The following is a 22,677-nucleotide window of genomic DNA, read 5'->3' as shown; positions in this document are numbered from 1 at the left end:
GAGCCAAATTGACTTCTTCTTAGTAAGGAGTGCTTGGAGAAAGAGTTATATTGATTGTAAGGTGATCCCTGGTGAGAGTACGACAACCCAACATAGAGTAGTGGTGCTAGATTTTCGAAGTAGGAAATGTATAAGAAAACAAACACCTCAAGTAGAGACTAAGATTAAGTGGTGGAAATTGCAAGGGGAGAATCAACAAAAATTTGTGGATGAGATGACCAAAAAAGATATTTGGACTTGCAATATGGATTCAGATATAGATTCAATATGGAATAAGATGGAGCATAGTATAAGGGAAGTAGCGAAGGAAGTTCTAGGGGAATCTAAAGGTAGCATGCCACCGGGTAAGGACACATCTTGGTGGACAGAAGAAGTACGACAAGCAGTAAAGAGTAAGAGAGAATCCTATAAACTATTGGGGAAATATAGGAGTGACGAGAACTACGAAAAATACAAAGAGGCTAAAAGGGAAGTAAAGAAGGTCATACGAGATGCTAGAGCAAAGGTGAATCGGGATCTGTATACAAGATTGGATACGAAAGAAGGGGAAAGAGACATATATAGAATTGCTCGGATGATTATAGGAAGACGCGAGATCTCGGAAAAGTTAAATGTGTGAAGGATGTGGACCAGAAAGTCCTAGTTGGAGATAAGGATATCAAGGAACGATGGAGGTCCTATTTTGATGACTTATTTAATGGAGATCGCCAACAAGATGTTGGAGATATAAGTATCCATCACGATATGATAAATCATGAATGCCTGCGGAGAATTCAAAAGGGTGAAGTCAAAATGGCATTAAGTAAGATGAAGTTGAAGAAAGCAGTAGGACCTGATGGCATCCCTATTGAGATTTGGAGATGTTTGGGAAAAAGAGGAATCGAATGGTTGACGACGTTCTTCAACAAAATTTGGAGAAATAATAAGATGCCATCAGAATGGAGGAAAAGTACCTTAATCCCTTTGTATAAGAACAAAGGCGATGTCCAAGATTGTGCCAACTATCGGGGAATCAAATTAATGAGTCACACTATGAAACTTTGGGAGCGAGTGATTGAACAAAGGCTAAGGAGGACGGTGAAGATCTCGGAAAACCAGTTTGGCTTTATGCCGGGAAGATCAACTATGGAAGCCATCCATCTAATGAGACAATTAATGGAGCACTATCGAAATAAGAAGAAAGACTTGCATATGGTTTTCATTGACTTGGAGAAAGCATATGATAAGGTACCAAGGGAAGTACTTTGGTGGGCCTTGATAAGGAAAGGCATTTCGCGGAAATATATTGACATCATAAAGGACATGTATGAGGGAGTATGCACGAGTGTACGTACTAGTGTTGGGAAAACTGAAGAGTTTCCTATTACGATTGGAGTGCATCAAGGTTCCGCACTAAGCCCATTTCTTTTTGCCATCGTTATGGATGAACTAACAAGTTCACTTCAAGATGGTATACCATGGTGCATGCTGTTTGCAGATGATATTGTGTTGGTTGATGAGACGAAAGAAGGAGTGGAGATGAAGTTGGAACTATGGAGGCAAACTCTAGAATCTAGAGGCTTTAAGTTGAGTCGAAGTAAGACAGAATATTTGGAGTGTAAGTTTAGCGGCCGTAGGAGTAGGGAGGCAGGGACAATCACCCTAGATGGGAGAGTTGTTCAGGCCTCGGATTGCTTCCGGTATTTAGGATCTATTATCCAAACGGATGGAGAAGTAGATGGAGATGTTGCCCATAGGATTAAAGCTGGTTGGTCGAAGTGGAAGAGTGCTACGGGTTTCCTTTGTGATCCCGGCATGCCTAATAGATTGAAGGGAAAATTCTACCGGACGGCAATTAGACCAGCATTGTTATATGGTACGGAGTGTTGGGCAGTGAAACACTGCCACATCCATAAGATGTCGGTGGCGGAGATGCGTATGTTGAGATGGATGTGTGGTCACACGAGAAAGGACCGGGTGCGTAATGAAATAATTAGGACAAAAGTAGGGGTTACATCTATTGAGAATAAAATGAGAGAAAACCGACTAAGGTGGTTTGGCCATGTGAGACGTAGAGCGCTTGATGCACCGGTTAGGAGAACCGAAGAGTGGCAAAGGGATGTAGTGGTGAGGGGTAGGGGAAGACCTAAGCAAACTTGGAGGAGGGTGATCGAGAGTGATATGAGTTTATTGGGAATTGAGGAAAATATGGTAGTGGATAGGACGGAGTGGAGGGAGCGAATCTGTGTCGCTGACACGACTTGATTTTCACGGTTTTATATGATGGTTCATGTTAGCCGACCCCGAATCATTTCGGGACTAAGGCTTTGTTGTTGTTGTTGTTGTTGATGATGAGGATTACACTTGGTCCCTAGAACAGAACAGGCAAAGGTTTCTAACTTTGTTTAAGAAGGAAGAATTGGTTCAGCTCCAATTACGTTAATCATCAAACCTACAACTACAAGCAGTTTCCGTAAACCAGAAACGAAACAGAAGTCTCAAATTCTTTTCATTCAGAAATTGAAACAAAGAAACCTCCCCAAATGCAAGATGAGATATGTTAATTTTCCCATAGGATAGGATGCCTACAATTTTTCACCCATCAAACAAACTGGAACGCAATTGCAGCACAGGACATACTAGTAGCAACACACTATGTAATTCAACACAGTATAAGCTACTAAAAGAACAATAAAATATGGAATTATCACCTAATATACCCTTGAAAGGACATATGTACATACACTAGTGCTAATAGTAATAGCAGCATAACCATTCAGCTTCCATCTGAACACGAATAAATCTATGTCTTTGCTTAATGTACTATATTATAATTACTAAACTTAAAATACTATTTGGAATATTGTAAAAGCATTTGTTCATTAATTCATATCCAAAGAATGTTCAGAAAGCAAATTCTTATGTCTTACATCCATTCCAAACTGTTATAAGACCAGTTTCTTTCACGAGCTTACATAAATCAGTTGCAATTGCAAATAAAACAACTATTACCAACAAGTTTAGAAACTTTTTGAGATTGGCCTACAACTCAGAGCTAAGAATGGATTTACTTACAAGCTGTTTAAGTAAAACGAGGCTTCCAGCAATATTGCTATTAGAGCATCTAGACAGGCACCTTGTTCTGGCGCACCTCTAGCTGATAATATATGCAACAATACCTACACTCATTGATTGCAAGCAGAAAAACTCAAATTGTAGATAAGCATAACTCAGATTTGGTTAAATTGATAGATGCATTGGTCCAGCAGGATCAAAAGAAAAATCTGGATGATTCAATTCCTCAATTTTAGCACTTAATTAGGTGACAAAATTCCTAAACAATTAAAGAGTCTTAAGTCAATTTATATGATATAAAGCCAGTAAAGTAACATGAAATAACACCTTAATAGCCTTATGCTAATGAGCCAATATGGTGCTTTCTCTGTGGAGGAGACAACAACTTTCAAGAACTCGAAGTGCAATGGCAATCTCCACACCTATTGAAGGGCCCGCTATCTTAAGAGGCTGTACTCCAAATATATGATTTAAACTTTCCACTTTGCAATCATCTGCCTCCTTGAGAGAATGTCGAAACAGAACGGGAACCACTGATCATAGCAAGGATAAACGAATCAATCTCAAATACGATTAATTAGAACAGAAATTGAAAATCTAAGCAAACAAACCTTGAAGTTCAGGAATTGATTAGGTTTGACAGAAAAGGTTGATGGTGGAGTCGGATTGAGCGACGGAGCGGAGGAAGTTAAGAAGTGAACGGAGTCCACAGAGGCAGAGGAGAGTGAATTCGGCGCGAGCATCATTGAGACTGGTACGGAGGGCAAGAGTGACTTCTCTGTACAATCGATTCTTGTTAAATGAGTTAATTAAATCATCAACCGCTGTGGCCGACGCTTGTGCCTGTTTACTGATTTAAATTAGTCCCTAAAATCTCTCTAATATATACTTCATTATTTTTTAGTGATAAAAAATATAATATATTAACTTTAGTATATAGATATAACTTTAGTACGAAAATTCTCCCACACCACATTCTCTCTTCCTTCCTTGCCTATTCTGAATATGACTGGTTCTCTGATGGTGTTAGTGGAAAGTTACTGGCTAACATGGAGCATGGTGATATTTTCTTTGCTATCATCTGTCACCAAATTTGAAAGTGGAGGAACGAGGAGATTTTTGGTGATAAAACTGTTTTTATTCCTAACTTAGCTGAGTTTTTCTCGAAAAAACTCCCTATTATTACTGAGAGTTTCAAAGGGGACTCCCTTGCCAGGTCTACCCAGAAAAGAGATGTCCACCTCCTTGGATGGAGCAGGCCGAGAGATGAGGTGGTGAAGTTGAATACGGATGACTCATGCCTCAATGATGGGAAGATTGCTGCCGGAGGTGTTCTTAGAGATGCGGGGGGCGCCTGGCTGTCTGGGTTCACCCAGAATCTGGGGTTGGGCTCTTCCTTTTCGGCGGAGCTTTGGGGTATTCTCTCTGGTATCAAGCTTGCCAAGAATCTAGGTTTAAAGATGTTATCTGTTGAGTCTGATAACATGGAGGTCATCAAAATGATTTCTGATAATCATGCTATTTGTCTTAATAGCCGCAACCTTATCAAAGCTATTAAAAGGCTTTGCTCTTCCTTTGAGTTCATAAAGTTCACCCACATTTTCAGAGAGCAAAACCGGATTGCGAATCGCTTGGCGGCGGCTGGTCATGAGGGGATGTTGGGCGTCACTACCCTTTCTGGTCCTCCTATCTTTCTCTCTTCTCTTCTTTTAGATGACAGGATTGGGGTTAGCTTTCCTAGGCTGATCTCAGGTTAGGTTTTCTTTTGTTTGTTGGTTTTTCATTTCCTGTTTCTACCAAAAAAAATAAAGGATTGTTCCGGAAAATTATTATCTTATTAATTTATTAAAATTGATCATTTTTTTAACTGGCCCAAGTTGGGACCAGAATAAATTATTATTTTAAAGAGTATTAATTTATTGAGTATTAATTTACAGAGGTTTTACTGTACTTTTTGCCTTTAAAGATTAAACCTCAAATCTTTAATTTTCATATATATTGGACTTTCACATTAAATTTAATTAACAGAATCAGTGATGAGAGACTTAATATGCATGAGAAGTTTAATTCTTAAAATTATTAAAGTTCAATTTGGAAATGAAAAAATAAACGATGAGAAATTCAATTTTTAAAATTGAGAAAATTCAAGGGCTAAGTTAACCCAAAAAAACAAAAATTAAACATCTTATGAAAGCAAAATTTAACTTGTAAAAAGAAAACTAAAACAATAATGAATTTATATATTTTATCTAACTTGAAATATTATAAAGTTTTCTTTAGTTTACATTTTTTTTTTTTAACATTAGTATATGATAGTCTTACAACATCTTCAACCCTCACCAAATAAAGATTGGAGATACCAATTTTGACGGTGGTTGACTTTCCAACCACCACCAAAACTCCACATAGCGTCGAGTGCTAACTTGAACCTTTTTTTTTTTTAAGTTGAAGTTTCCATCAATTTAGTGGAAACATTATTTTATTATTATTATTTTAAAATATGTTTTCCAATATTTTATTTTGATAAAAATTTATGTAATGTAATACTCGTGTTGAATTATTTTTGTATATGGCATACGCTAAAGTTCTAAATAGTATTTTATTTGTATGCTGATTTTTTATATTGTATATAATTTTTTTTGAAGTAAATATTATATATAATTTGTTATGGTTTTAATTCATTATCTTCGTTCTATTTTAGACTTGCAATATTAATTTTGGCTTATCACGAAATTTGACTATATTTAATTATTTAAATTATTACTATTAGTTTTTAAAATTAAATAACATTATTATTGTATTTTTAATTAGTTCTCGAATTAATTTTTATTATAGATTAATAATAATAATATATGTAAAAAATAATAAAATATTAATAAAAGGGTCATATAGAATGAAATAAAGTAGAGAATATTCTTTTTGATTGAATAAATAGTGTAGTAGGTTAGAGAAAAAATAGGATTTGATGTGTAGAAAATGGAGATAGCGTAATGAGTTGGAAATGACTTAACAGTGGTGAGCTGCAAAATTTGATATTTCCTAATTCCATTTTATTGATTTCTATACGAATGGGGAAACTCAACCCCCTTTCTACTACATATATGATAGTATGTGAAGATCTACGTTGATCGAGTTTGTCTTATGCGAAGAGAGTTCACTTTCTACCCAAACGTCATCAAGGTTCTGCCCAAGACATCTGCACTTATATTTTCCAAATTGATTAACACTCGTTCTTGAATTTTTACGCTGCTCACTTGTCTCTGGAAATGGTTTCAACTTCAACTATCACTTTACTGCTCCTGCAATCTGCAACTATGTACTACTTCATGGCGAAAGGACTTGGAATATATTTTTCATGGAAGAATGTGCAAGCTATATTATGTGTTAGTGTAGTTTCATCATAAAATAATTTATTAAACAGTTCATTTATTTGTTGAGAATAGTTTGTTTTCTTATTTATTTTTTTTTAAGTTTCAACCAATTTCAATGAGTTTTAATTTTTATTTATTTATGTTTTTATTTAATTTTTGGTATTTTTTTCATGTATTTCATTCAAAGTTACTTATTTTTTCACTTTCAATAAATTTTAGAATAGTTGAATTGTTTGTGATTTGTATGTTATATTTTTTTAATTTTTATAACATTAACTTTCAATTTTTATTATTTGTGTCACTGAATTTAATAGTGAGTTATAGACAATTTCATTTACTTTTCATCGAATTTATTCTACTTTCATTTAATTTACATAATGCTGAAATTTAATGAAATTGATGTATTAGATGTTTTTAGTTATTTTTAAATGCTTCCTGACAAATAATGATTGAGACGAGATTTGGCATTTTTGAACCACGAAACGCTCAGTTTCCTAGAGATGAAAAGTAGGTAACCAAACACCCTTAAAATAAGTGAGCAACAAATGTATCAAGCGATTATAAATTATACATTAAGCTTTTATTTTTTAAAAAAATTTAATATTTGTCTAAATGTTAGTTTTTTTTTCAATATTACAATTTTTTAAGACTAGTATTAAACTATTTCTTTTATGAAGAGTGTTTTTATTATTAGTATTATTAATTAGGCATTATACCCATTTGGGTCCTTAAATTAAAACTTCAAAGTTAATTAGGACTTTAAACTATCAAAATCATCAATCAGGTCTCTAAACTAGGCAAAAATCATCAATTGAGTTCCTATTTTATCATAAAATCGGAAACTGTGACTATTTGATATAGGCTGTAATAATCTCCGTGTTAGTTTAAAATGGGTTCGGGGAAGAAAGTTTGAATCTGTTCAGTTGAATGATTTTCGATGAGACCTCAATTGAAAAATTTTAGTTAGTTCAGGGACCGAGTCCTAATTGATTATAAAGTCTTAGTTTAGGGAGCCAAATGAGTGTTATGCCTATTATTTAGGTATTACATTCATTTTGGTCCTCAAACTAAAGCTTCAAAATCAATTAGGTTCCTGAACTAAGTAAAAATCATCAATTCAGTCTCTATCATATCTTAAAATCAGAAACCGTGTATATTTTGTTGAAACACATTTCCACATGATTTTGATTTGACAAAATTATTTAACAAGAATTAAATCTCCATGATAAAAATATTCTAACACATTAAATTTAAATGCTTTGATTTATTTGTACTAATGTGTTTGTTCAATGTTGAGTTATTTAATTTATAAGACATTAAGTTGTAAGGCCCAAAGGCCCACAAGAGAAAGTCAAGCCCAAGTAAACGGATGAAAGCCACATGGCCCAAGCAGATCAAAACGCAGCTCAAGCTGAATGAAACGCAAGCCCAGCAAGGAGAATGATCGAGAAGCCTTCGACCAAAAGCTTCAAGACGAAGCTGTTGAATTGTGCGATAAGGAAGTCAGGTCAGTGGCTGACCTGAACAAACTTGAAGACAAAGTATTTCTACTTTGGGTAAAGTACAGAAGACGCAGGAAGCTGTCTGGAAGACTTTGCCATAAATGTGGAAACATTCTGTCCAGCCTGACGAAAAGCTGCTGAGCACTGCCGAAGACAGAAGATACAAGAATTTGATTGGCCAAGGACGCTGAGCACGTACTGAGTGAAAGCGACAGGAAGTCGTTTCCCTTCAACGGTTATTTTGAAATTCGAAATTACCGGTGCATCAAATGTCACTATAAATAGGTCACTCAAACGCTTCATTCCATGCAGATCTTCAATTAAGTCAAAACGCTGACCAAATTGATATTCGAAGTTCTGTTAAGAAAAGCAAAGCAAATCTTACACCAATTCCAATCTTGTGTAAAAGTCTAGAGTGATCTTATTCATCTAAAGTGTTCTTAGCAATTGTTGTTTAGGACAAACAAACACTTATCATTTCTAGAAGTATAGAAAGGAGAAGCTGAGTACTCGGTCATAGTACTCAGCGGTAGAAATAGGATTGAGTAGAGGAATAGAGGAAGGTACTCTTGTATACTCAGTTGCTATTGTAAAAGGTATGTGCTCTACCTTTAAAGAGCTCAGTAGAGGATTCTGAAAAGCTCGGAAGGAATTCCGGGGACTGGACGTAGGCGGAGAGGTCGAACCAAGATACGTCTACTGAGTAATATCTTTCTAACCCTTATCTCCTTAACATATTGCTTGCTATAATACTGCCTAGTTAAAATACTAAAAAGAACATAAGCTGAGTTGAGTGAACTGTGAAGTTGAGTTCAGGAATAGACTCAAGTGCTATCTCCTGACTCAAGGACAGATTCAGACTTAGTCATCTGTTGACTAAGCTTGTATCTTAAAACTTACTCAGTATCACTGTGCTAAAAGACATTGAAAAAGTCTAAGTTCAAATTAACAGTCAGCCTAACGTGAAAAATTTTAAATAGTTCCTAACCCCCCTTAAAACTAATATTGTCACGTTACACGGGACCAACATATTTGATATAGACTATAATAATATTTGTGTTGGTTCAAAATGATTTTAGAGAAAATGGTCTGAAACTGTTCAGTCGAATGATTTTCGATGAGACTCCAATTGATGGTTTAATGAGGACTTAATTGATAATTTTTTGTTAGTTTAGTGATCTGATTGATGATTTTGATAGTTTAAGGTCTAAATTGACTCTGAAACCTTAGTTTAGGGAGCAAAATAAGTATTATACCAGAGTATTAAACTATTAATATATGTAGAAAATGATGAATAAAATAAAATACTTTTAGAAAAAATAAAATAGAAAAGGAAAACAAGAAAAGAAGAATGGAAAGAGAGTAAAAAAGGAAAGACGGAAAACAAGAGAATCGGAGGATTTGTTGGAGAAGATTGGTTTTGCTCAACGAACGCTTCAACGGCAACATTTGCCGGCCAACTAATTCTCAAAAAATCAAAAAAATATAGAAAAAATTAAACAGACAAAGAAATTATGTTTCTTTCCTTTTTCCCTCTCTCATCAGATCTCTGAATTTCCCCCATTTTTTGTTCCATTTTCAGTTAGGGTTCTCCTTTTTCTTTCTTCAATTTCTTCCTTTTCCCCCATTTATATCTATATTTTTTCACTCTGTAGTTGCCTCATTTTCGCAGATGGCTTATTGACGACGAAGAAGAAGAAGAAAGGTAGAAAGAGAGAGAGAGAGGAAGAGGAAAACGAAAAGAACTAGTGTTGGAATTGGCGGAGGAGTTGTGTTTTGATCAAGAGGACGCTCCTCAGGTGAAACGATCTGAGGCTTCTTCTTTCTTCTTTTCCTTTTCTTAATTTCATTATCATCTGTAATTAAATAAATAATAACACCACTAAATTAGAAATGAGCGCTTCGAGGTTTATCAAGTGCGTCACGGTCGGTGATGGTGCCGTTGGTAAAACTTGCCTCTTGATTTCTTACACCAGCAATACCTTCCCTACGGTACTTCTCTATTCTCCTCTTTTTATGCTTCATTTTTTATAATTTTCTTGTAGAAATCGCATTTATGATTGATTGATCGATTGTGCAATTCAGCTGATCGTAATGATTGTATAGATGTTTGCTTGATTTGGAAACATTTGATGCATCAAACAAGCCCCAATTGTTTCACTCTGATCAAATTTGAATTTTGCTGCTCTATCTTCAGGGACATACATTACATTTGTGCTTTTTGAATATCCAAACAACCAACATTCCTAGATTGAACTTTCATGGTTAAGGTTTTCTGCATTTCCTCATCTTGGGAAGGATAAAAAATTTAGACTGATGTGATTTCTAATGTGGGTAATTCATTCAAATGCTTTGGAAAAGCTTCTTGTCGATGTAGAAATGAACAATAATTCTGTGATTCTAAATGTTTGGTGGACTTTTGCTGTGGCCGGTTCTAGGGATCTTGGATATGTTTATTGGGAGAAATATAGTTCTTCCTTCTGTTAATTGTAAATGTAGAAACGATTGAATAATCATTCATTTATTGGAATTGACTTGCAAACCTTGAACGTGTCATTGCTGAATCTATGAAGTGCTTTTATTTTTATCTCTGATTCATGCCATTGCGTTAATTATTTGTGCATTATCTACTTGAAACAGGATTATGTGCCAACTGTTTTCGACAATTTCAGTGCAAATGTGGTCGTCAATGGGGCTACCGTTAATCTGGGGTTGTGGGATACTGCTGGTAATTTTACCAACTTTTTCTGTTTTTCTTCTTTGTTATAAATGGATGTCTATTCTTGGTTTGGTCTAAGCATGTAATTGCTTGAACAGGTCAAGAGGATTATAATAGGTTAAGACCTTTGAGTTACCGTGGAGCTGATGTTTTCATACTGGCATTTTCTCTCATCAGCAAGGCTAGTTACGAAAATGTTTCTAAGAAGGTTATGATCGACATAGATTGCTATCATTTTTCTTTTGAACTGCAAATATACTACTTCTCTTGGATAATGATGATTATAAAATGGTGATAATGTTTATTATTTGGTTTAATTTCCAGTGGATTCCAGAGTTGAAACATTATGCACCTGGGGTCCCAATTGTTCTTGTTGGGACAAAGCTTGGTAAGTTTTTCCTTCATTCTGATGCATTTGTATCTATTATGCATTAGTCTCTGCGGAACTGCAAATTTTCTGATGCTATTTTCTTGTCAACTGCTTTTGCTTCGAATTCATAATATCACAGATCTTTGAGTTTAATGTGCTTTTTGAGTGGTCATCTGAGGCAGTCTATTATAATCATCCTTGGACGCTCTCAAGGTAGTTCTTTACAGTGTTGTTAAAAGTGAAGCGTTCGCCACCCATTATCCTGGGCGAGGCGCTTTCTATGAGTTGCTTCTAGGCTAGCACCTCAGCCCCAGTGCATGATTAGTATATTGGTACATTTAAATAAATATTTGGTTTCCAAATAAATCAAAGCTATTTATTTGGATTAAAGTATGTGAGAGAATACCCAAATTGCAAAAACTTTCCTTTGTAGAATCAATCAGTCTTCAAATTCATGATACAGGGAATAATTTGCTAAAACCGAGTTGTCAGTGAGCTGTCTTCCTAACCATTCAAAAGAATCCAAATGCTAAAGCCATCATCACAGGTGGTGTCCCTCATGGCATGCTATTTCAGAAGTCATTTCTAAAAATGCTTCTTTTATTGGAACATGTTTGTCATTCGATCCAAATTGATCATTCATTGTTTTTCATCATTCTGTTGACAGATTCATCCCCAAAATTATGCATAGGCACAGCATCCTTTCTTTTATGATACTTGATATATTTTTTTCATTGGCTGTTTATTTGGACATACAAACTTAGATATAGAGGGTATATTCTTGAGTTACTGTCCTTAATTATTCTATCCTTTCGAATGAGCCAGATCTTCGGGATGATAAGCAGTTCTTTATCGACCATCCCGGTGCTGTTCCCATTAGTACAGCTCAGGTAATGTCCTTTTGTCATGACGGATTGCTCTACCTATTTCTTAATTTCTGTTTCCTCATCAACATGATTGTTATCATATTTGTGTTTTGGGTTTTGGGTTTGAAAGGGAGAAGAACTAAGGAAGCTGATTGGTGCACCTGCTTACATAGAATGCAGTTCGAAGACTCAGCAGGTTTGTGGATTAACGTTTTATTCTATGCCTGATTAATGTTTCGGTCTTGACAATCATATATTTGGTGACCGGTTTATGATCTGCAGAATGTGAAGGGAGTGTTCGATGCAGCCATCAGAGTTGTCCTTCAACCACCGAAACAGAAGAAAAAGAAGAACAAAGCGCAAAAGGCGTGTTCGATCTTATGATTGAAATGTGGTACAAGGAGTAATTAGGAAGTCAGTGAAGCATCAGGTGGTTCGGTATTGCTTCTCGGATTATTGTGGATGTCGTCTAATGTTGAATTCGGTTATGTAATTGCCCACCTTCTCTTACCTCCTGGTTTTGATATGTTTTTTTGTATTAGTAGACTGGAATTCTCCTCATTTAGGTTAATCATGGCTTTGGCATAGTTTTCTTAAAAATTCCTCCAGGAATCAAACGTATGTTTCTTTTTTAATGTCCTAATGTTAGCATTGAAATTTTTATTTTATTTGCGCATCGCAATGTCAACAAAGTGGTTAAAACACAATGGTATATATATGGATTAAACTCCTATCTGACCTTGTGGTATTCAAAATTTTGTCCTTTGCTTCGTGTGGTATCATTTGGTAACATTTTTGGCTTATGAGATATTTGCATTAGATGATATTTAATCTATTTTGGATAAAAAATTAATTGATTTGTTAATTTTTATCACGTCACAAATTTTGACATGGTGCATACAAACATGTGAATAAGGAATTTTTTTTTCTTTTTGTTATTTATACACATTTAAGCGTATAGAAAAAACAATTAAAATAATTGGCATTTATACGTGTAAAAATTTGTGTTATGTAACCAATCGGTTAATTTTCCATCTATAATGGATTAAATGTCACATGAAAGAATAGTTCATGAAAGCAAAATGATACTACATGAGTTAAATAATAAGATTTGGGATATATTAAGTTTATATAGAAAAAAAAATTAAAACAATTGTTGTTTATATATGTTAAATGTTAAAAATTGTCTCATGTATAATTAACAAATCGGTCAATTTTCCTTACAGATGGGTTAAATGTCGTTTATAAAAATACTTGTAAGACTACGGAGCCAAATATATATTCTCAGGGTTTGATAAAGCTCATGAAGATGAAATCATGGGAATATCTGACATGTTTAATAGAAAATTAGCAGGCCAATGGGGGTTGGTCTGAGTGGTAAGGCGTTGAACCTATGTTTGACAGGTTTGGGAGTGGGTAAACTTACCCTTACCTAAACTTTTACTTACAAAAAAAAAAGTTTATGGGAAATCTAGTTAAACCAAAGAAGTAAATAATGCGTCACTTATCCCTTAAAAGGAACATCAAATGCTTCAAAATCAATGACCATTGCATAATATTGTATGACTCCATATATTATATATATGCAAAAAGAGCATCCATTCTGAAAATATTGTCTGTTGCAACTCTGCTTTTACAATTTTATACAAAGCATCTATCATTATTCTTGATATTGTAATGGTCAGACTATAACAATTTGAGATGCATATTTTAAATGCTTAAAAACATTTAGCAGACTAAAGTTTGATATTCTTTAGTTTAAATAAAAGAAAAGAAATTTATATAAATGATTGAGAAATTCTTTCAATAATGATATATTATTGCTACAAGTATTAAATTCATTTCATTCTGAACTAATTTCAGATATACAATATTTATAGGGGGGAAAACAAAAGGAATTCAAGTAAAATTGAAATTCCACTATCAAATTTAATATTAAAATCCAAACAAACAGAATTTGATTCTTCTTCTTTTTTCAGACTGAAAGTCCTATGATTTAATTAGGCAAGAGTCAAATACACCATTTGTCGTTGAATTTTTATGGTGGTTTTAAAATATAGTTACTCATCTTCAATTTATCACAATAAAATTATTTATTCAATTTTGAATTTTGTCGAATTTTGTTGAATTTTGTTTCAATTAAAACACTCCGACAACTTTAAGAGAAAAGATACTGATAAATGACGTGGCTGCCATATCAACAGTAATCAACTTTTATTACGGACCGAAACAAACGACACATAACTACCACCGGGTCATTTCAATCAACTAGATGGCAGCTACATTTCATCTAAGTGACATCTACATATCGTTTCGATCAACTGTGAAAGTTGACTATTACTGATGTGGCATTCACGTCACGTGTTTTGCACTTAAAAGTCATCTTAAAGTAGAGTGACTAAATTGAGACAAAATCCAAAATTAACAGATTTTATTGAGACAATTTGAAGTTTCGTGCCATTTTGAAACAAAGTTGACTAACTATGCATTTAACCTAGGCAAATAACTACTCTTTTCAACTCCAAAATATTTAAGACATTATTGTTTGCCTTTCAAATTGAGTCTTTTGGAAAAGATACACACAATATGTCAATAGCATTAATAAACATATCAGAGCATAGAACTGGCAGGTAATTGAAGAGGAAACAAAATTAAGCACCTTTGAACAACCCAAAATTAGTAAGAAAACTTGAATACAGAAGCAGTCCAACACATGCTTGAAAAATCATGTTACAAAAAGTAAAAACCCGGTATAAGTACAGATAAACTTGGTGTCGATTACCAAAACCTAAACAAAAACAGTATCCAACTTATTAGTTGAATGAATATCCTAAAACATCAATAAAATGTTGGCGTATGATTCAGTATTTGGTATAATGAGCAGAGGCATAACTTCTATATTTCACTCGAACTGGACTCGGGGGGAATTATCTTCTTTGCCAGGCATATTAACAAAAATAACCTTATCCATGGAGGCGACAGCGGCAATCGTACTTGATATAAGTCATGGAATATACTCTTAAACACATAGTATCCCTGTCACACCTTTATAGCCTCGTACTTCTCACCAATTACTCCACCTTTCTGTTTTTGGAACTGAACGTACCTTAAGGTGCTGGCAAAGAAAGCATCAGCAGCAGGGTCCGGTGTATTAGAGTCACTTTGCATCTCAGTTGTAATCAATTCAATAAGGCTCTGAATTGCAGCAACTGTAATCTGTGGATTTCCCTTCTCAAAGAAATAAAGATACCTGCAAAATGCGATAAATTAAAACTTGAGATTAATACATGAAAAGTTATTCGAGACTACAGAAATGAACGAACGATCCAGTATGACCAAACAAGAAGCAATTACTTGTTCAGAATCTCAACAAAGAGCGTCACTGATCCAGTGCTACCTCGTGCTGCATTGGACATTTGTTGAGCAGCATTTGCTATTCTTAAAGCACGCTTTAGGCAAATTAGAACCCTGGCACAAACAAATAATGCAAACAAAATTAGTAACAATGAAGCAAAAGGAAACCTACCTATCATGTCATATAGATCCAGTTTTTTTTTTTTTTTTTAAATCATATAGATCCAGTTATTCCATCCCAAGCAAACAATAAAAGTGAGATCCAAAAATCATAGGTCACCTTTTCTCATATTGTTCTCTACAAAATGTCAACAAGAACAGAACATCAAAAACCAAGCGACAAATTCAGTAATTGCTCCTAAACAAGTAACAGTTCAAAGTTCTGACCACTTATTAATGATAATTAATCAGCACCCACCTCTCTCCATCTTTCATATTATCTTGATCATCAACCCAAAAAAGATGTGCACACCCGTAGACAGCTCTGCATTGATCAGGCTTCTTTAAAAGCTTGGCAGAATACTGCTCCAAGCAAAGGTCTAAATCAGTACAAGTCCTAAATTTAATGCAGTGAGAATTAAAATATGATCATCTGCTACTATAATTACCCCAGTGGCTTTATGTGTCAAAGTGTCCCTATTTTCAACACCAAAGACATGCATCCTCTGTAGAGTCCCTATTATTAAATGTAGAGCAGTCACTTGCGCTTTAGAATCCTGTCACACCATGGTGGCATTAGTAAAGTGAACAAATAAAAACGACAACAAAGGTCTGATTATTTACTAAGCCAGGAGTCAGCTTACTGAGATTTCTTCTTCATACAGAATATATGCTTGGGTGAAAAATTCATACGCAACAGGCTCTAGCTCGGAGTCATTGGCAGCCTAATAAACAAGCAATAGAAAAGGGAACACATATGAAGACAAAAGACGGCAACAGCCAAATGGAACACAGATATTAATATGCCAAGTATCTTACCTCAGCACATTGTAAGTACAACCTCAATGCCAGTTCTGGAGCAGGGACAGTCGGCAGTACCTCAATTGTCTGATACAGTATGGTTGGCATTATCAAATAAAATAACGATCATGTTGCCATTCTTGCACTAAAGAGTCAATAAGAAACGACCACTAACAACAAAATGATACCTGATTCAGAAGCTGAAAGATTTTCTTTGGCGTAGTTGATGAATCATCCCCAAAAGGATTTTCCTCTTGCCCCTGCAGTCGCCTAACCAACTGCACAACAGGTTCACAATAAGTATGTCAAATGAAACTGCATTGCTACAAGACAAAAGATCAGATCATGTATATCCTGAAGCTTCGGTTTTGTCTGTCAAGACCATCCTTAGAAAAAGAATTACTGATTGAAACACAGTCGTCATGAATGCTGCCCGCATTGCCAGACACCAAACAGACTTAATTAGTTAATTTGTCTCCAACATGATAGTTCAGCCAGAAGTAAACCTTAAGAGAAGAAAACACAAGTGGAGGAATAGTGTAGGGTAAACGTTTTGGACCTCCAGTCATGATCTGCTTCCTGACTGTACATATGATCTGCAATATTAAATAAAAGGGAACAACTCAAATCTACTTGCACAAAGTAAATTCAAGAAATTAATGTACCAAAATTATACATGATAAATTAAATACCTTGTACATTTCCTCTGGATCATCATTATGCAGCATCTGAATAAGACGTGCAACAGAATTCTGCTCTTCTTTAAAATCATCTTCATCAGCCTATGGGTGGAGGAAGAAATGTATTATATCGAGAAAAAGTGATATTAAGAGTTTCAGAAGCATACCGAGAGAAAATCAAAATATTCACTGATCACCAAAAACACAAACCCATCCCAATAATTGCAAAGCCAACTTAGAAGTTTTATTTCCTAATGGCTGTGGAACATATTAGGTAATATTTAGAAGTGTATTAAAACTAAACTAACCTCCTCATGCGTTCCATCCAAATCCTTGATAAGCCCTGTGATCAATTCAAACAATGCCTCCACCTACAAGAGAGAATAGATCTTATCCTCTGCAGAAACCTATGTTGTTTTTCTGAAATTAACATTATGGAGATTTGTCTGAAATGTAAAGATCAAGAAGAGAAATATACCTTGTCAGCTGTAGATATACGTGTGTTGTTCTTCATAATACTTTGTATTATTACAGTTGCCATAACTTTATTTGTCTCAATGTCAAGGTACTCCATTACTCGAGGATAGTTTGAAAGCTTCAATGCAATCACAACATCATTATATTTCTCCAATGGAGCACTTAAGAGTGCCACAATTTGTTTTGTGGCTTTGCTGTCTTCAAGCTTTCCCTTCCCTGATAATTTCTTAAAACAAGCTCCCTGATTTCACCCAAAAAAAAAAAGTATATGTAAAACATCCAAAATACAGAAATAGACAAAACCAGAAACGATGCACATGCAAAAATAGTTTAGGAAGCGAAATATACCAACACTTGATCTGCATAATCCAACCGATCAGGATGAACATGGAGAGTAAATGTGAGGAGAGATGAATATAAAGTCACAGCTCCAAAAATAGGCATGTCAACCTGTGCTTCAATCACCTGCATTAACAATTAAGTATGATTTTTGCAGGTTTAGGTAAGCAGAAATTAATGAATCACAGAAAAGGCATCAAAATGGAAATATGATCAAAAAAAGCTGAGCAAGGAACTTTATTTGTGAAAAAAGTAACAAATTATGAAGTAAAAGCATAGAAACTAGGCAGACAACTACCAACTAAAACCAGAGCAGTTGCAATATTAACCACAAGAGGAATAGATCCTACCACTTCAAAAACCACTACTACATGAAGCCTCAAGTCTAGTGTTAATTAATATTAATCAAGTTTCTTTCCTCACCCTATGGGTTCGACTCTAATGTCCTTATTTAGACTATGATTGGTTGACAGGACAAATAAAGTGGAAATGGTTTTTGGACTAACAGGCTAGTCTTTTACACACTTGCTATTTGTATCTAGTAAGTATTTAAACAAAATTCACTTCCCTACTCCTTTCTACCCTCCCAATGAAGTTCAGCATTAGATCAGTCAACATCCTACACATAGAATTACCTTCCCAATGGCATTATTCAATTTTGAAAAAGCTTCTACTTGCAAGAACTCGGGCAACACTTCTGCACTTGAAGCTGCATAATTTGAGAGCCTCTCCATCAATCTCGAAAGCACCGTCTTGATGTCCACAGATGGCTGTAAAACACAGAATCAGAAGAGGAAGCAGAAGCAGAAGCAGAATTTAAAAACTCAAATTTTTGCATCTAATTAGTCTATTGACAGATGCATCAAACCAAGTTTGCACCTGAAGCTGGGGGCATGCACCCAATAGAACTTCTAGCGTTTGCAAATGATACTCATCTGGAAAGACTTGAATAATGCAATCCATCAAGTAGAACTGAGCAATCTCATCTTTACAATTCACCACCTGCCAAAATAATTGAGATACTGGATTTATTTTTGGACGAAATATAAATTACTGGTGAGCAAAATCCAGCTTTAAATACGTAACAGAAAAACAAAAATGTCAAACCTGTTCAAGAACTCTGGGTAGCACTGTTTCTTTATACAGATCAAGGTCAATACCTTCTATCTGACTGAGGACATGAAGGTTCTTCCCAACCTATTAGATAGCAGGGAGAAAAGACTTAGATGATCATGTGGACTGCGCATACTTAACCAAGTAGCAGTGTGAAAATATTCATTTACGGGTTACTGGTATTACAAGATCACGCAGCTCGCTCCGTTCTTTCTCCCGCTTCTCCTTTTCCCGGGCAGGTCCCTGCAGACCAGAAAGCCCGACAGCAAGCCTCAACTCAGGATCAGCTAAGAGTATGAATGATTGACAAGCAGTATAAGACCTGCATGACCAGAAATCATGCCCTCATGATGTGTTTTACCTTCATGACATGCAAGCATTGTGATGCATGCCAAACATGAGAGTTTCAACCAACCTGATGTTGCATCCGCACCCACAACTTGTTCATCTCCGTGAAGTTTTGCAGCACGAACTCCACAGCATCCATGACAGTGTCCGCATCTCTGCAGTGGGTCAAAAAGTTAAAGCACTTTTTAAATTTCATTTACAGTTCAGCACAAGATTCCAAATGAAACATGACCCCTTAGTTTTGATGAAGGAATAAGCAGGGATAGGAAAAATTGATGAAAAGATTGAAGATCTCCCTTGGTTGGGAGTTCAATGATGCTGAAAAGGAAAAGATAAGATTTCCTTCAAATCACACAGAACCAAAACTGAGGGAATAAGATTCACCCCTCAGCTTCTTAATAACAAATTGTTTTATAATGGCAACTATTTTAGCCTTACTACTAAATCCTATACTATCCCCTGAAACATCCAACCACGGATAACAGGTCAATCCTTCTTTCTCTTTCTTTTTTCTATCCCCTACAATAACGATTATCCTTCTCTCTCCTAAACATAGTGAAAAGCAATAAAAATATCTCTGCCAGCTTGGTGCTACAACTGACATGAAGGGTCCACATGTTATATTGACGAGCATACAAAGCATTTCAAAGCTCTCTACATATTATAATTGATGATTTTTCCTTTCAAATTTTATCATACTGACTTGATCTGAAATAGTAGACCTACTTTTGTAATTCATCTAACCGACCTTGAGTTAGGCCATAGCATTTAAAAGGTGTCAACTCCCACTAAATTTTATGTCCATAACCAAAAAAATAAGTTTCATAAGGAAGTTTAACAAAACCTGCAAACTAATCATATCCTTACCCTTCATACTCGGAGCCAATATCAGGTAATTTATCCCTACTGACTTGAGAAAGATAACTCCTTAAGAATAACCCACGTACAGGATGTTGAATGCCGCGACACATTTCAACAAGATCTTTAAGGACATCTTTAGCAGGAGCTTCTTTAGATTTAATGTATACCGACCCTACAGTACAGAGAAGATACCTGATATGGAACAAAATGGAACGAAAGCATTGGAGTTAGAACTTTGCCATCCATCAAGCAATGAATACAAAATTCTCATACATGAGCATGCTTTATTCACAGATTATACTATTCAGAAGTAAAATTCTTCACTCAAAAGATTAATAAGTAATTTCATGATCAGGCAGTTCTCAGTTGCAAAACAACTTTTCTGCTTTGCGACTAACTCATATCCAAGCCAAATGGATTATACAAACATCCCAGATTTTTTGTCTATAGGCAGACCATACTTGTTAGAGGGCGAGCCTTGGCGCAACGGTAAACGTTGTTGTCGTGTGACCAAGAGGTTACGGGTTCGAGTCTTAGGAGCGGCCTCTTGCCAAATAAATTGGTAGGGGAAGGCTTGCTCCCACTACACCCTTGTGGTGGGACCCCTCCCCGGACCCTCGCTCAGCGGGGACGCGTAGTGCACAGGGCCGCCCTTTTTAGGCAGACCATACTTGTTACAATTGAATGAATGTAGATTTGCTTTGAAATAGCTGTGCTAATATAGGATTTTCAGCTGCAAGAGCTTTTGACACCCTAAATAAATATATTTTAAAGATCAATATCAGACTAAAAATGGATCAAACTTTCAGGCCTCTATGCTTCACTGTTGTGTTTCTTATGAAGGGAATTTGATAAATAGAAAATACAGCACAATAAAGCACTCTAGCTAATGAATGGGACAAGAGTTAATTGGTTGCCAAGATATTCAGTCAGGATCAATCTTTGATTGAGCTCTTTACATCTTTCTATTTACTGGAATCATGAGAGCATGGAGTCCTTAAATGCATGAGTCTAGACGAAGTGGGAAAACTGCCGATTAATGTAATTGAAACAATGACAGACTGAAGAAAAAGACAACTCTTCTCTGTATTTGTAAAAAATAATGGTTCATTCCTGGACAAAATCTGTAGATACTAAACATCCAGTTCACATTACCAAAATTTCAAACAACAATGGCAGTAGGATACTAAATTAACCTTATGGAAGCAAATTTAGATCAACAAAATCACATAACATTAATTACATAACATGAGTGAAGATCGAATCAACAAAAAGAATTAAACTGAAAATTGACTTACAATCGTGGCAATATGTTACCAGCATGCTGCACAAGTTCGTACAAATCAATAATTGAGCAACCCCGCCGAGTCTCTTCCTTGAAAAACATCTCCAGCTTCCTCAGTTCATCAAATGCTCTCATGTCTAAAGCATAATAGCCACATCACAAAACCACAATGTCTACAATTATCTACTTAAATTCAAATATCAATTCTAAGACATATAAATAAGATCTCAAAAAACAAGCCCTTACAGAGTTCATAATATTTATGAGGGGAGAGCTTCGAAGTCCGCAACTCAGACAGCATCTGCGCTGAATACTTCAAAGCGTCTCTGAGATTGTTGGAGTCCTGAATAAATTAGGGTTTTCCATAAGTAAATTCATCCTCCTCAGAGAATGTTGACAAATCTTCACCTATACAAACAATTAAAGTGGGAAAAATAGGGTTACCAAAGCGCGATGCATGTAGAAGGCATTCTGTTGAAGGCCGGCAATTCCCGCCGCCAGCCATTTCTCTTCGTCTTCCACTCCATCAGCGATCATTTTCTCTCACTAGCTCTTTCTCTCTCTAAAACGATCTTAATTTTTATCGAGGTTGCGTTTTGACTTTGCTTGTATTTTGACGAACCTCAACTGCCTGTCAAGTGTCAAGTACTCGCTATTTTGGATCCGATTGATCTTGGGTTATTCAGCTGAGCTTTGGCTGGTAATTCAAAGCGCTACAAAAACTAGCTGATTGAATCTAGGCCGTCCATTCTGGCGAAGGGAGTCCCTGACTAATTGATTGTTATGTGGATCCATCGAGTTAGTATGATTTCATGTTTATGAATCACATATTATTTTACTATTCATATTATTAAAAAATGTAGGAAAATATAATAGGAAAAGTACGAATATTTGTGGTTTGCTTAATTTATAAACCGATATCTGTGATTTAAACGTTTGCAAACAAATGTCTATAGTATATTTTATTTATAAAACAAAGTATTAGTTAAGGAGCCGTTTGTATTGGGGGTTTCAGGAAAGAGCAGGTGAAAGAGAAGGATTCATTCCTTTTGTTGGAAAGGAGCCGTTTTTTTGGGGTAAGGGAAAGGAAAGGGTAAGGGAAATGGTAAGTTCTTATTACAACCAAACACATTTTTATCTTAGAAAAATTATTCTTGCATATCGACAAAACACAACTCCCTAAATCGAAACAATAAAGAGTTCGAAAATTACTTTGAACTAGACCTGTCCACGGGTCCCGATATCCGCCCGGCCCGTCCAGGTCTGTGTCCCTTGGACCGGACTTAGACAGTATAAATTAAGCTTAGGCCCACATCCACTAAAGCCCGTCTATTTTTTGGGCGAGCTTAGGAATGATTAAAATAGCAGGGGTCTGCCC

General features: G+C 35.5%; 2 protein-coding genes and 1 pseudogene across 3 annotated transcripts; 1 reads left to right on the top strand and 2 right to left on the bottom strand.

The window, feature by feature from the left end:
* Positions 1 to 2,581: 2,581 nt before the first annotated feature.
* Positions 2,582 to 4,030, bottom strand: LOC136207989 (uncharacterized; annotated as a pseudogene).
* Positions 4,031 to 9,255: 5,225 nt separating this feature from the next.
* Positions 9,256 to 12,550, top strand: LOC136208942 (rac-like GTP-binding protein ARAC1). Of its 2 annotated transcripts, none has more exons than XM_066000241.1 (9): positions 9,256 to 9,508; positions 9,600 to 9,726; positions 9,819 to 9,919; positions 10,568 to 10,655; positions 10,745 to 10,854; positions 10,971 to 11,034; positions 11,842 to 11,906; positions 12,013 to 12,078; positions 12,165 to 12,550. In XM_066000241.1, exons 3-9 carry the CDS (start codon positions 9,821 to 9,823, stop codon positions 12,264 to 12,266), a joined length of 594 nt encoding a protein of 197 aa, XP_065856313.1. In that variant the 5' UTR covers positions 9,256 to 9,508; positions 9,600 to 9,726; positions 9,819 to 9,820; the 3' UTR covers positions 12,267 to 12,550. The 2 variants fall into 2 exon arrangements, with proteins under 2 accessions (XP_065856313.1, XP_065856314.1); XM_066000242.1 differs by having other exon boundaries at positions 9,583 to 9,726.
* A 2,026-nt stretch (positions 12,551 to 14,576) lies between these two features.
* On the bottom strand, positions 14,577 to 22,004 carry LOC136208798 (vacuolar protein sorting-associated protein 35A-like). Its single transcript, XM_066000028.1, has 21 exons — positions 21,744 to 22,004; positions 21,546 to 21,642; positions 21,313 to 21,436; positions 20,021 to 20,206; positions 19,221 to 19,308; positions 18,992 to 19,048; positions 18,800 to 18,889; positions 18,572 to 18,694; positions 18,328 to 18,462; positions 17,702 to 17,818; positions 17,355 to 17,594; positions 17,185 to 17,247; positions 16,889 to 16,978; positions 16,703 to 16,792; positions 16,385 to 16,474; positions 16,215 to 16,283; positions 16,040 to 16,120; positions 15,845 to 15,952; positions 15,655 to 15,758; positions 15,237 to 15,350; positions 14,577 to 15,132 (listed from the first exon to the last, which is right to left on the bottom strand). The coding sequence occupies exons 1-21, from the start codon at positions 21,834 to 21,836 to the stop codon at positions 14,922 to 14,924; spliced, it is 2,370 nt and encodes a 789-aa protein (XP_065856100.1). The 5' UTR covers positions 21,837 to 22,004; the 3' UTR covers positions 14,577 to 14,921.
* Positions 22,005 to 22,677: the final 673 nt, after the last annotated feature.

The sequence above is a fragment of the Euphorbia lathyris genome, chromosome 10 (genome assembly GCF_963576675.1).
Source record: "Euphorbia lathyris chromosome 10, ddEupLath1.1, whole genome shotgun sequence".
NCBI classification, from domain to species: domain Eukaryota; kingdom Viridiplantae; phylum Streptophyta; class Magnoliopsida; order Malpighiales; family Euphorbiaceae; genus Euphorbia; species Euphorbia lathyris.
The sequence above is the reverse complement of the archived record's forward strand: the minus strand, read 5'-3'. Positions and strand labels throughout refer to the sequence as shown.